Raw genomic sequence first — 14,256 nt, 5'->3', positions numbered from 1 at the left:
AGCTGCTGCAACATCCCAGCCCTCACCATGACAGAGACCGCGAGCAGCTGTGCGTCCGTACAGCATGTCGTCCAGATGTGCAGCTCCGCGCCGGCCCCCCTCCAGCAGGCCTGAGCCCCAGGACACAGGGGCATGCCAAGACCCCACGCTGCCGGATCCAGCGCATCAGGCCGGCCCTGATGCTCCCGACAGCTCTGCCCTACACGGCTGTGTCTGCCTCTCTGCGCAGGCAGGTACAGCGATCCCTCACTCCCGGCGCTGGAGAGGGCCAGAGGGAAGATCGAGGAAAGCGAACCAGGCGTTCTGGATCAAGCAGATATAGTACATTCCAGGACTTCAATGAATGTCCTCCACTCACAGGAACTGAACCTCGGACACAGAGGACCAGGAGGGGACTCGGTCCAAGTATCCTCAAAGGCATCGGCAAAGACGTCCCTGAGGACTTCTGCACAACGAACAGTCCAACAGGAACCAGAGGAAACACGTGCAGGAGAGCCTTGGATTAATTAGCTCCTTACTACCACACGGGCCAGATGGGCCAGATTTCGTTTGCAGCTGTTCTTGCGATGGGGGTGAAAAGCCCCTGTGGCTCTCTGGGACCAGGGGCGAGGAACACGGCCCTTGAACTGCCGAGTCCGGGGCCCGTGGAAGGAAGGGGCAGAGGGGAGCAGCGAGCGACACCCCCCTCTTTCCTATCACCGTATACGTGAGGCCTTGCTCAGCACGCCGTTGACTGACCTGCAGGAGTAGTCAGTGGAAATCTGAGTAAACGAATGTGATGAACCGCCCTCGTTCCCCTGCCCTCTGACCCTCAGGCATCCTGCACACTCTACACAGCTGCTCTGCCCCTCACTCCCTACCCCTGTGAGTCTGCACTGCCCCTACCCCCGGGACTCCGCACCCTCCCTACCCCTGGGACTTGGCACTCCCGAGGGCACAAGTGCAAACTAGGAAATAGAAGTGCAGTTAAAACCGAGAACCAGGCACCGCTTCTTTACACAAAGGGTGGTAGGTGTCTGGAACACGTTACCTAGCCATGCCATTGAGGTACGATACGGTTGGATCCTAAAATAGGCTGGAGAGGTTCCAGAACAAAGAAGGCTTACTTGCGCTCTTCTGTCCAAAAAGAAATTTCTAAGCACCTACAAATCAAAAAAGACCTAACCGCGTGCGCACGAGCACAGCTGAATACACAGCGAACGCAGCTTACACGTACGCACACGCGCGGCCTGTCACACTCTCTAGCACACCTGCCTCTGCTGCTCTGAGCTGAGCTCCCGGCGGACAGGCCAGGAGCTGACCGGCTCTCCTGAACAAACAGCCCCGTCTCACCCCCCCACCAGCCCGGGTCTCCGAGCGCTTAGCAATTCATCCAGGCAGCGCATGGAACAAAAGTATCCTTCGTGATGGATAGCCGAAGAGCCGGCAGTGACAAACGCAGAGCCGTGTTCAGGTCAATACGGGTTGACTCACCCGGCTTGTTATTGATACAGCAATAAATTAGTAATCGGCCGTGCAGAGGGAGCACTTGCTCAGACCAGATGACTGCGCATCAACAGCTGCTGCCTCTGCTGAGTCACTCATGCCCTCAGGATTGGCGCGCCAGCTGGAGGACGAGGGCCTGCAGGCAGGCGTTGGCAGAACCGAGGAGCCCCTGCAGGTTCTGCCAACGCTCACCCGCCGGCCTGCGCCACATGAGCGCCACCCCATGGTCAGGAGCTGCAGGTATTGTACATACCCCTGCTCTCGTGCTCTTCCACAGCGGGCCTCGGGTGTCACACGCGGGCTCGGCCCCTCCAACCACGCGCGGGGAGAGGGAGTGTGGGAATGTCAGGCAGGGGATGGACCGCGGCCCACGCCAGCACAAACAGACGCACCACTGCCGGGCGTCCCAAAGGGGGGGGAGGTCACATCCAGGATCTCCAAGCCAACAGCTTCCCACGGTGCGGATCAGGGCCTGTTCCCGCTCTTATTATTACTGGATCGGAATCTCCTGGGAAAGAACGTCACAGGCCTCTGCACCAAATCGGGCAAGATTCGTCAAGAGCCAACGCAGAGGCACCCCAGCACCATGACGCTCAAACAGCTACGCACAAACTCTGCGTGTAGGAGGATATTCTGTTTTTGGCACAAATTTCATGCTGTATACAATAACGAATCCCAAGGGCACAAGAGACTTATCGCTCCGCATATACCCCCTGGAAAAAGACAAGCCAAAATAAAAACATTCTAAAACAAAACATCCACTGATTACAAGCTCATTCCCAAGAATAAAGTCAGCACCCAGCCCTCTCCCCTCATCTCCCTCTCTCCTGTTCCCATTCCCTGAACATCCCTCTTCCTTTTCCCCGTTTTGCTCTGGGACCAGTCTGGCCCAGACTGAGCCATCCTATCACGCCAGGACACCACAGGAGCAGGACAGGACATCTGCTTCTCTCGCTTAGAGCCTCATCAGAAGAGCCTAAGGATCGTCACAGCGTCCGACAGGCTGCGATTGAGAGGTGGTCATGTGACATATCAACAGCCTAATGAGCCACAAAATCCATCTGCCCAAGACTTAAAGGATCCACTGGAAGCAGCTTCAGTTCCAGGATCCCACAATCCTCTGGGTAGAGACGCTCCTGACTCCGAACCTCACGTTCTGCCTGTGTCCCTGGGCGCTCGTGCTGCTGCTGCTCCTTGAAGGAAACCCCTATGGTGCCCTCCAGGAGTTTGAAAGGCTTGAACCAAGCCCCCACACGCGATTCTCCCTGATCTGTGCGCTTGCAGAATAAAGAGACCCTGCTCTCTCTGTTCAAGTACTGCAATCACTTCAGACCCTGAATTTGTTCGATTGCTCTGCTCCGTCCTGCCTCTAGAGTTGCAAGGCTATTCTGACACAGTTAGCAAAGCGGAACATAAGATTTCAAGAGAAGGCCATCTAGTGCACTGCACACAGCTACCGTTTCCCTTGATATCACTTCCACATGCTCCCCATTACGGCCATGGGTTTTGTTGGCTCTGGGTAGCGTGTGTCAGTACCAGCCTGGGAGCCCAGGGCTGTAGCGCTGGCAGCCTGCACACTGCAGGTGATGTCATGTGTTTGTGGAGCTCCGCAGTCCCCGGTCAATTACCATCTCTGTGATCTCATCCCGCTCAAGTACTGCAGCTACACCGTCTCAGAAAGGTGCCGCTTCATGGGTCTCCGAATCCTGCGAAAACACTCACACCTGATGATACCGCTCGGGCTCAGGGTGGATTTCTGCTCTAAAGGATGCACAATTCCTTTACCTAACCTTCAATCTAAAACCACTTTAACGTACTGCAGTAGAATGGAATAATCATACCCTGGCATCCTGTAGATGCATTGATGTAAAGATTAGGTGAACTGTGGAATTGACTACTGATTTATCAGAATTGTTGCCACCAGGCTCAGGGTGACAGAGTGAGACAGTGGCAGATCCTCCTGCAATCAAGCCCTTCGCCTTCGCCCCTGTGCCACGCTGCCTCCTCTGCAGACATGCGCAGAGTGCAGGTGCCCTGTGCCAGTTTCAGGCTGGGAGCATGGCAGACTGGCACCTCTGCCCCAGCCCTGAGGGACATGCTGTGCCGGTAGCCCAGACCGGAGGGAGCCAGGGAGCATTACGACATCGTGGGGCCCAGCCACGCCTCTGGGAGCTAGTGTTCCCGACGAGCCATCCACACCAGCAGGGGAGTTGGTGCCCTGGGACCTGGATGAAGTCAGTGCTAATAATAACGACGGCTGGCGACAAACATGGAGCGAGAGGAGGAGGAGAAGGCAGCACTGGCACATCTGGTGATGGCACGGGCTGGAGACACTGGGAGCGCAGATCGAACCCACAGCACCCTGAGGCTCTCAGATCTCACCCGCCGCGAATGCACGCACGCACGCACGACCCTGTGAGATCCCCGAGACAATCGCCATTAATCCGCACTCCGACACACTGACTACCCTCTGCTGTGCTGCAGCGGACCACACTGTGCTGAGCTGTTCGGTCTTGTTACCCCTCAGTGCTGGACACCTCTGCCACAGAGCACCGGGTCCCCGAAACAGCAGCTCGCTGGACACTGACAGATCCGCTGTCCTAACTTGGAAAACTCTGCCCTGTGGTCATGAATCTCTGAGCAGCCCTGTGCCCTCCTGTGAAATCTCCAGCATGCCCAGGGGGTGCCGAGGGGGGGGCCCTTCCAATATATCAAGTGCTCTGTGGTCCTCTGGGATGAAGAGCACTATATTAAAGCGAGGAATTATTAGTATTGCCGCCCCCACCCCTTCAGGCACTCTCCCTGAATGAGGTCAATCCGAAGGGCCCACTGGAGTCGACCTCACTCATTCATTTCTGCAGTGGGCAGGACTTTAATATTCGAGACAGGCTTCCCGGCTGCCTGCAGAGGGAAGGCTTGGAAATGCTTTTTTCACCACTCCGATCCACCCAGACTCTTCTATCCAGATCTTTATTATAACTCCATTTGGAAACAGGGAAGGCAGATCTCAGACAGTCTGCAAAGCACATCATTCGCTCACCAGGAAGCAAACTCTGCTCTGCTCAGGCTGCACTGTCACGGAAAGCCCGGGTTCGAACGCAGCACGCAGGGAGCGCGGGGTTGGGCGTTCCCTCTGTGGCTCTCCACATCACCAAACCCGCTGCTTGGTTTTATTTTCAATTTCTTTTAAAACCTTTGTCAATATGCCCTCTGGCACGTAGCACGATCCAGGACAGTACTGCACCGTTACAGACAGCGCCCGCCCACTGCAGAGCATGCCAGCGCAGACTACTGCATGTCTCCCCAGTGTACCAACTGGAGAGCAAGGGCCAGTCCAGTATGGTCAATCCAGCAAGACCAAGCCAGTCCAATCCATTGAGACAAGATGATATCAGTCCATTCCAATCCTCTATGGCAAAGTAAAGACCTTGTCTGTCCTAGCTAGTCTGGACAAATTGTGTGGCAAACACTGACAGTCCAATCCAGAAAATATAAAGACTGTGGCCATCCAATCCAGGTACAGTAAAGAGTCAGTACCAGTCCATCTGGCAAAATATTGACCACGCCTGTCCAATCCAGTGCAGTAAAACAAAGACTCTACCTGTCCAACCCAATCCAGTCAAATAAAGACAGTCCCAATCCATTGTAGCAAACATACTGACACTCAAATATATAATGCAGGTCAGTTCCATGCTAGGGAAACAAAATATAGTGTCATTCCAGTACAGAGAAGTCGGTAAAATACAGTGCCAGATCAATAGAACCCAGTTCTGGAGAATAAGGATAGTATCACCAGTCCAGAACAATTCTAGTCCAAACTAGAAGCACCCGGTCCAGTAATCACAGTCCATTTAAGGGGCTGACGAGGCCATTCTGAGCTGAGCAAACATGAACTGCTCCTACACTAAGGAAGTATCAATGTCATTTAATAGAAGGGCTTTTTCAAAAAAAGACGTTCACTCAACCAATTGAATTCCTGGCAAGCAAATCACATGGCCCCACCACCCTCGAACAGAGCACCACACGCACTGGACGGATGTGAAAGAAAGAGAATTCATTCAGGGAGAGATATCCAGAGAGGTGAGAACCTGCAGGCAGACAAATGGCAACAAGCCCCTCCCAGCTGGGAGCCCAAGTGCCATCTGATGTCAGGTTTTCCCAGCATTCCAGGATCCGCTCGCTGACTTTCTGCTGCAGGAGGGGGGGTCAAAGCTCCACAAGGAAACGACAGGCGCCGTTTCCCAGAAAGCAGAAACACCTCACCACTGGCTGTGGTTTCCAGTGAAAAGAAGAAAGGAGAGAGAGAGAGTTCCGATTTGTTTGTCCTTCCGCTGCTATTTTTAAAAAAATGTTTCCTTTTTAAAGGCAAGAACACAAGAAAGGGCTCCTACATAAACTGTTCCATATGGGCCAAATGGAGCCAGAGGGGGAGGGCAGAGAACAACAGGAAGGGTACAGAGGGAAAGAGCAGGAGAGGCAGGGAGGGGGCAGATGGAGTAACACGAACACGGCCCTGAGCCCGAGGGCCGGGGGGCAAGAGGGACAGAGAGATGGACACACGGACTGCAGTGTGGCCAGGAGAGGGGCCAGAGTCCCCTCCCTGGGTCTTGCTGCCTCCCTCGAGAGATCCGTGTGCACTTCTCCGCCCTACCCAAGTCTATCCTCCGGCCTCTCAGGGTTCAGTGTGTAAGTGTAGGGTTATATTTAGGTTGTGTTGCTTCCTAAAAAATGCCTCCTTGCTGTAACAGCCAAGAGGCAACGGAAGGGGCCTGGCAGGATGTGTGTGCGTGTTGTGTCCATGCCGGTGGGGTTAGAGGTCAGAGGTCAGGGGTCAGGGTCAGTGTGCTCCAGGGAGGTTGCCTGTGTGCAGTAAGGGGAGAGAAACAGCGCTGTATAGAGCTGCTTTCCACCTGCTGCAGGTGCCTGGGCCCTCAAATCCCAGATCAGATTCCCACTTTACCAATCATCATTACAAGCCTGTACTGCTGTATGATTCTCCCTGGTTCTGCTTGGCTTTGGCAGATACAGCCAGACTCCTGCATTGTAAGACACTGTACTGAACATATGTTGAGTACTCTATAGCTAATGTACCGTTCATGGGGGAAATTAAACTCACACTGAATGAGACATGCTTCTCTCAGTCTCACTCCTGATGGGCGGACTCTCACAAATACGGGATTAACCAGGCGAAACGGAGGAAATTTCATCAAAACCAGGTCAAACTGCCAGCTGGCACAAATCATCCAGGTGCTGCCCATCAGCAGGACACTGAGTGAAGGCTGGTGCAGTTGGACTGGGCTGTAGCCTCAGTTGAACCAGCAGGTGTTTGCTTGCTGCTAATGGCCCAGGACAGGAGAGAAGCGGCCTGTTCTCTTTGTGCAGGGTAACGCTTGAGCAGGCAGCGCAGTGGAAAAGCAGGCCTGCCAGTTGTCCTGTTGGCTGGCACAGCTGGGAGCTGAAACAACGTCAGTGTAGCTACACGACGCCACACAGTCACACTACCCACAGTACTTTGCACACACCTCTACACCCTTTCCTCCATTTCTCATCCAGGTCAGGTCTCAGTTACTTAATTCCCCTGATGCACTTCCTAGGCCCTGGGAAAACAGATTTGCGCTCCTAAAGGTCTCACACTCGGCATGTGTCCGACAGCTGTCACAATTGAAAAGTATTTTTTTAAAGTTTCCTTTGAAAATTTTTTTACTTGATTAAAGGGCAGCCTTTAATCTTCATCAAGAGCCCAGGAGACCACAGAGACTGCATGCATGTGATTTGCTCTGTTCAGACTACAGATTTGTGGAAATGCTGGACTGTGAAGCGGTACAATATGGCGCACTGTCCTGTCGACAACTCCAAGGGCTGATGGGATTGCTTGCACCCACGGACAGGGCTTGACACACAGCTTCCTAGTGACCACTGCTGATGTCCATGAGGCCGAGCTCCCTGTAAATCCTGCTTGTGTTTGAACTCAATCTCATTGCTTCAGGGTGCACACTTCGCACAGTAGTGCTGTTTGAATAGGCTGAGGAACTCTATTATAAAGTGCCCCGTGCACACAAGTCACAGGCCCTGGCAGTGGAACAGACTGAACACACACTCACACTCTGCCTCCACAGGCCTCCCCCGGCATCACTGACCAGGACCCCCGTCTCCGACACACACAGCCCCACAGCCCGCGGCCTGCAGGGAGACAGAGGCAGGCAGATGGCCAGCACAGGCCAGCTGGTGACCACCGTGCACTGCATTATGGGCCAATCCATTTGTTTCATCTGTGTTTTGCTAAGGTCACGCCAAAAGGCTTGATCGCCGAACGAAATGAACAAATCTTCTGGCACCCTTTACCCTTGAATTCCCAGCCTCTGAACTGTTCCTGCTGACACCCTGTGTCGATTCACACAGATCCTGTAGACACGAGCTGGCCAGCAGGCAGCTCAGCAAGAGCTCCGAGGGATCAATAATTAAACAGATACAGACAAAGTATCTCCAATGTCACCTGGGAGCGAGTTCCCTCATCTTGGATACGCGAAAGATCAGCTCTGCTGGCCTCGGCTTTCAATCTCCCTGTGGGAATGGGCAGTTTTCCGAGGCTGGGGCAGGGCGATCCACCGCTAGCGACACAACCCGATCCGATGGAGCCAGGCTGTGAAGCGATTGGGAAATCAAAAGGAGAAGCACCTAATCTGGACCTTGAGCTGCCCCAGCTGTTTCTGGACAAGAGAGAGATGGACCGCCGGCTGAGGCCCTCTCTGTACTGGGGAGTCCGAGGATCCTGACGGACGCAGCGGTCAAGCGGATCAGGGCACGGAGGCAGGAGGAGGAGAGACGAAGCTCAGGCTCTCAGTTTAAACTGGGGGGGAGGGCACTGTAAGACCCACACTGCCGTGCCCTCTGCGCGGCGTGGTACCAGGCTCACAGGCTCTGGACAGGCCTGCACCTGACCCCAGTGAAGAAGCAGCCATCTGTCCGCACCGCACTAGGAACCCCAGTCACGGGGCGAGGGGCTGCTAGACCACTCCTGCCCGGGCCTTTCCCCCCGGCGCACTGCGTGGGCCGCAGGTCCACCAGAGCCGTGAGCAGAAGACTGCCTCAGGAATCAGGGCTGCTGCCTTCTCCGAGGGGAGCATTAGCTCTTAAAGGTGTGGGTGCATATCGGCTGCCCCTGTGTCAACACACTGGATCTCAGATGATCAGAGAGGTGTGCATGCTCTTATATAAACCAGTCCTTCTCCTTCAAGCCCCGGACAGATGAGTGGGAAGAGAGGTCCACACCCTTCACGTGCTGTTCTGTACAGTCAGTCGGGGTCCCCACGCTGTCAGGTCTACCTCTTAGGGCCGTTCGGTGGTGATCCCACAGATAGAAGCTTCGTGCCGTGAGCTCCTCAGCCCAGCACAGAGGCCAGCGGTTCCTCTCACCCTCACTCAAGCAGTCACATCAGCACTGGGGTAAAACTACACTGAGGGTGAGGCTCAGCCCATTCTCCTTCATAGAGGAGCAAAAGTCCATTTTCCTGCCAAGTAAGAGCTCAGATCCCACAGATCCCTGGGCATTCCCACTTCAGGACGGACCCCCACGACAGTGTGCAACCCACCCGAAAGTAGCCTGCTGGGACATCTCCCCCTCTCCCCCTCGCCATCTGTCCTCTCTGACACTGCATGACTCACGCGCAGGGAGGGAGTGTGCGTTTGTGAGGGCGCAATGGAACTGATTGACGGCAATTCAGCTCATCGATAGGAGAAAACAAGAGAGAAACTGTGGGAGAAAGTGAGACAGATTACACTCTCCTGGGGGGTTTTATATCCTGTGTTTATTACCCTGCGTAGAAGTTGTGAGCTGCTGACTTCATTAAAAGACACACACCCACTTACTCGTGTGCGTACTGAAAACAAAACATGAGAAGTGTGCGCACAAGATTGGAGGTGCACAGATGGCACTGCCTTTTCTGGAGCAGGAGTTCCATTGCCATCATGTTTATTTAGGTCTTTGGCCCTGGGTGTGGGCTCTGACTTGGGATCCTTCTGTGTGGAGTCTGCATGATCTCTCCGGGATTGTGTGTCTCTAAATCCTCCCTGTGTGTGTGAGCTGCAATGAATGGTGCACACACCCAGGTTTAGTCTCTCCCTGTACCCTATACCTCAGGGAAGGGCACTGGGCAGCTGTGTCACTTATCAGGAATAAGAGGCTTTCTCATGGATGGATGCAAATATATGTACATGTAGATACATATAACAGGAACGCGTTACATTTGTGACAGAATGAGAAATTTTGGAACTCTTTTGACAGCACTGCTTGCATTTCCATTCAGTGCTGATGGAAAAGGGGCCTGCGTCTGAAACACCTTGAGATTGAACAACTTGTGGTCATTAAACCTTGTGCACAACACAAACCCTTTTCTTCTGCGGTGTTTTAGTTCTGAAGCTGCGGGTCAACCCGCTCTTAAACCTCAGAAAGCTGAGGAGATGTGAATCGTTGGTTACAAAATCACCGCCCCAAACACAGCACTGTGCGAGGGAAGGCTGGTCCGCAGCGGAGAGAGGAATCGCTCTCCCTTTCTTTCGACAATGGAGTGAGTGATCAATACTGGCCATCAATAATGACCCTCGGTGGACTCACAATCCTGACCCTTGCCTTCCGACTTCCGAAAGCTGCGCTTTCCCAGTATCCCCCACCCCCCCAGAGAGGCGCACCGTTGGCGCGCACTGCGAAGGCACACGTAGGCTTAGAGACGCACACACATTCGGCGTACAGCTGTAGTGGCGTTACTCGCTTTTGCGAGCTCCACACACATAGACGCCGTTTTTCACAAACCTGTGCGGAGCTAGCGGGGGGGCGGAGGCGGGATTCTGACAGCCCCGCTCGAACAGCACCAGACACTGCAGAGAGCGGTCCTTGCACAGAGAGAGCACTGCACAGCGCCAGCACATGGAAAATGACTTTCTACAAAGATTGACCTCTCAATACTGACCTCAATATTTTTTTTTTTAAAGAAAGCACATTCTCCTTTAAAAAGTTCCTGCGCCTGTGGTTTTAGGTTCTGGAAGGTAACCGGATCCCCCTACGATCTAAACACAACATTGACACAGAAGGAAAAGAAAGCAGAGCGAAAACGACACGCAAGCCGCCTTCAAAGGCCGGGCAATTAAAAATATCTGCGCGGCGGCTCAGGCATCGCTCTCCAAACCAGAATTAAAGCTTCAGGCTCCAAGAGCGAGAAGACCGAGCCGCCAGCTCACAGAAGCGACACACACGCCTGCTACACTGCATATACACAACGCACACACTGCTCGTGTACACAACACACGCACTACTGTCTACTTTCTAATCTAGACAGTAGACATGTACGCTGCACTCATGCACACTGACTACACACACCCACTACTACACAATATGTACACAAACTATACACAGCCACATACGATGTATGTATACTACATAGTGTGCACACGTGTACGATCTCTACCCACTCGCTGCAAGCTTTCACACAAATACGCACTCTCTCCAGAAAACACAACTGGATATAAGCAATCACGGTAAAACACGTAAAACATATTTCCTCTAAATATAGCCTGCACAACGAAAACAGATGATCTGGATTCATACAGAGACAACAATTCGATTTTCAAAACTGACAAACAAAAAGTGTTTTTATTCAGGAACATCATCTGTTAAAATACTTTTCGTGGATATCGTTGGTTTAATTTAGCACACAATGGGGGCTTTGAAACCAGTTTTTAAAATGCCCATAAAGCAGCGCCCGCAAGGGTTACGCTCCCAACAAGGGATTACAACCAAACAGCACATACTGTACCAGATCCATTCTGAAACAGGCAGCACCGTGTGTAACGGTCATCGCCCGTTCCCTCAGTCCAGCCCTGTGCTGCGCCCCCGATACAGGACTTCTTGCGCCGTAATTACTGTAATTATTCAGCTACAGTTCCCACGTTAACTTCGGAATAACTGAAAATAGCCTGTTTACTTCTCGAGTCACCCATAACAACTATAGCCTGTCGACAATATAACCTGTCTCATCACTCGTCGGCAACTGGGAATACGTGCGCCTAAGAGTCCGTAGTTTATGTTTAAAAGATGAAACTGCAACATCTGCAAAGCGTTTCCCTTCATAGACGACTTCGTTAGTAACGTACTTCGCTAGCCTTGCGCAAGCCCTGTGTAAAATATCACGCCTTCCTCACTGTGCTGGGTAAACAGGATTTTACGGCGTTTTTAAGACAACCTGGGAAAGATTGAGAGAAACTCAATCGGAACACTGTATCCCTCGGAGCGCTGCGTTTACCTCGAACGTGTCAGGGTGATTTGAGTTTGTTTTTTTCCCCCGAAAACAGCAGTAAGCGAAATACATACGTATATTACAATCACTGTAGTGGCAGTTTGGAATAGTCCGAATACCGATTGGCTTTTGGAATAAGTGGTCAATAAAAAACCGCACCATTACCATAAATAGAACTGTAATAACTGTACTATTCAACGCTTTGTGAACACAATAAGAAAAGTCAAATCCCGCAAGAGGCTGAATTTTCCATTCGAGGCGGCTGAGGACTCTGCTGCTGTCCGTTATAAAGCAGATAGTTTGACTTACAGTGCGGGTCTCTCCTCTCTGCGCTCCGTATTCCGAGGCACTCCTGCGATATTGTCACAGCTGGCTCTTCTCGGTCTCCCCCGTGGCTCCGTGCGTCCAGGAAATAAATCAAATCGCTCTATTCGCGATGTCCGTTACCTCTGCGACCAGCGTTTTCCTTCCCCCCCGTCTCTGTTTTCAAAAGCCCTTCAGTTCAAAACATCTGATGCTGTCAGTTTGCATGGCAGGAACCACTTCTACACCTCCCTCCTTCACTCTCAGCCTCTGTAATTCGAGCCCAGGGCTGAACGAACGCTATTGTTCCCCTGCGCACCGCTCGCTACTCCGAAAACAAGCCCTTTCTCTCCCTTACTCTCTGATCACCGTGTCCAGCTCCAGACCCGCTTCTGAAGTTGGGGACAGCAGGCTGCGTGCTGTGACAGGGCAAGGCACCAGTGCGTTCACCCCGTCGAGGGTAATAATCGTGATTTTAAAGAGAACAGCTATAGCGCACCAGCATTGCAGAATCCCTGCTACAGTGGCAGGCGAGTCTATCAGTGTATCAGATGAACTGGGGTACTCACACCCCGCCCCCTCCCCCACTGGACACGCCCCCTGATGACGTCCCCAATAGGTCCACTCCCCCGACCCCTGTCCCGTCACACACTTATTCTCTTACCGGAAACTACACTGGCCCGGGGCTGAAGTGACTAACCCCCCACTTCCACACACGCAGTCGACAGTATCCGTCCGGATAGCCGTTTGACCATGGTTGGGAATATTTATAAAATGTATGGTTCCAGTGCAAAATGGGCTCCCACTTCATTTTTACTTTAAACTCCACCTACTTGTGTAAAACTTTTAAAGTTGGCCACAATAATAGCTACATATACGGTCACTCAGTATATATGCTCTGCTCATCTCTTATGATTGCTTTTGGGAGGGAAAAGGAAATAAATGTAGCTGGAAAGACAACCCCTTTTAAACTTTTCTGTTAAACAGTAATGTCAGGTCAATTGTTTAAGAGTAGAAACATTACAGAGGAAGCCATTGGATTTGCTGTGTTCCTTTGCTTCACTAGTACTGTAGGTATTGATCCAAGGATCTCAGCCAGCTGCCCGGATGTTGATTCAACAGTGCAGATGGGCATCTTGTTCCAGACTCCCAACAGCTGATAGATCAATGTCAGATATCCACAATTCCATTTCCGATCTCATGTGAAATCAATCGGGCATTTAACCAGTCATGGGAGCCATTGTGTATCTTTAAAAAAAATCTTTTGTTTCAAAGAAAGGATCACTGTTGTGGAGAATTCCCTGCAGGCTCTGATGGGAAAGACTTTACTCCTCCTCTGCAGCCAGGAGAGAGGGAGGAAGAGAGAGACCCCCTCAGCCAGCTGGTCCTGAAGCTCGCTGCCCTGAGCCACACCGACACCAACCAGACTCCGGACAGCACTGCTAAAGCACCACAAATCCCAGCCCAGGCAAACAACACTACCTCACCCACTGGGACACATTCACAACAAAAACTGCAATGCTGCCAGTCCTAAAAAGATAATAAACAGGGTGAAAGATAACAAGGAGAAAGAGACCTGGACACCCAGAGAGGACAGGCTCAGTGTCCACAGCCTGGCCATAGAAACTGGACACAGGCAGACCTGGATACCCACAGAGGACAGGCTCAGTGTCCACAGCCTGGCCATAGAAACTGGACACAGGCAGACCTGGATACCCAGAGAGGACAGGCTCAGTGACCACAGCCTGGCCATAGGAACTGGACACAGGCAGACCTGGATACCCAGAGAGGACAGGCTCAGTGTCCACAGCCTGGCCATTGGAACTGGACACTGTAACAAGCCGCATTGTTTGAGTGAGGAACCCTCTGCGGAGTAGGGGAGCCGAGTCAGGAGAGATTTCTGACGTATCCAAAACGCTAGGCAGAGATGTAGAATTCCAGGATCGATACCAAAAGTTCTTCAAATGTAGAAAGGCAGACAAATCTAAAGTGCTAGACAAGATCAAGGTCAAAAGGTAAGATCCGAGTTCGAGTACCCAAAAAGGCAAGAGGAAGTAAATAATGCGAGGCAAGGAGTTCCGAAGAAGCTAACAATACCGAGCAGTGTTCAGTGAAAAGCAGAAGGCTTTTGTAAGTGGAGGAAGTGGAGGGTGTGTTAACTAGTGAGGTGCTCAGATTGAAT

At 52.3% G+C, this 14,256-nt stretch overlaps 1 protein-coding gene across 4 annotated transcripts in view; it reads right to left on the bottom strand.

The window, feature by feature from the left end:
- sema4c (sema domain, immunoglobulin domain (Ig), transmembrane domain (TM) and short cytoplasmic domain, (semaphorin) 4C) overlaps positions 1–12,632 on the bottom strand; it is a 31,775-nt gene extending 19,143 nt beyond the window's left edge. The window contains exon 1 of one of the 4 annotated variants that reach the window (XM_069181015.1): positions 12,081–12,632. Coding sequence is in view for 2 of the 4 variants with exons in the window: in XM_069181012.1 (XP_069037113.1) it covers positions 27–134 (108 nt within the window). In the remaining 2 variants the exon portion in view is untranslated. Of the gene's footprint in view, positions 1–26; positions 844–11,286; positions 11,551–12,080 lie in introns of those variants that run through there. The other 3 variants (XM_015341885.2, XM_069181020.1, XM_069181012.1) reach the window with 3 other exon arrangements.
- Positions 12,633–14,256: the final 1,624 nt, after the last annotated feature.

This window comes from Lepisosteus oculatus, chromosome 2 (assembly GCF_040954835.1).
Source record: "Lepisosteus oculatus isolate fLepOcu1 chromosome 2, fLepOcu1.hap2, whole genome shotgun sequence".
Taxonomy (NCBI): Eukaryota; Metazoa; Chordata; class Actinopteri; order Semionotiformes; family Lepisosteidae; genus Lepisosteus; species Lepisosteus oculatus.
Note: the sequence above shows the minus strand (reverse complement) of the source record. Positions and strands in the feature narration are given on the sequence as shown.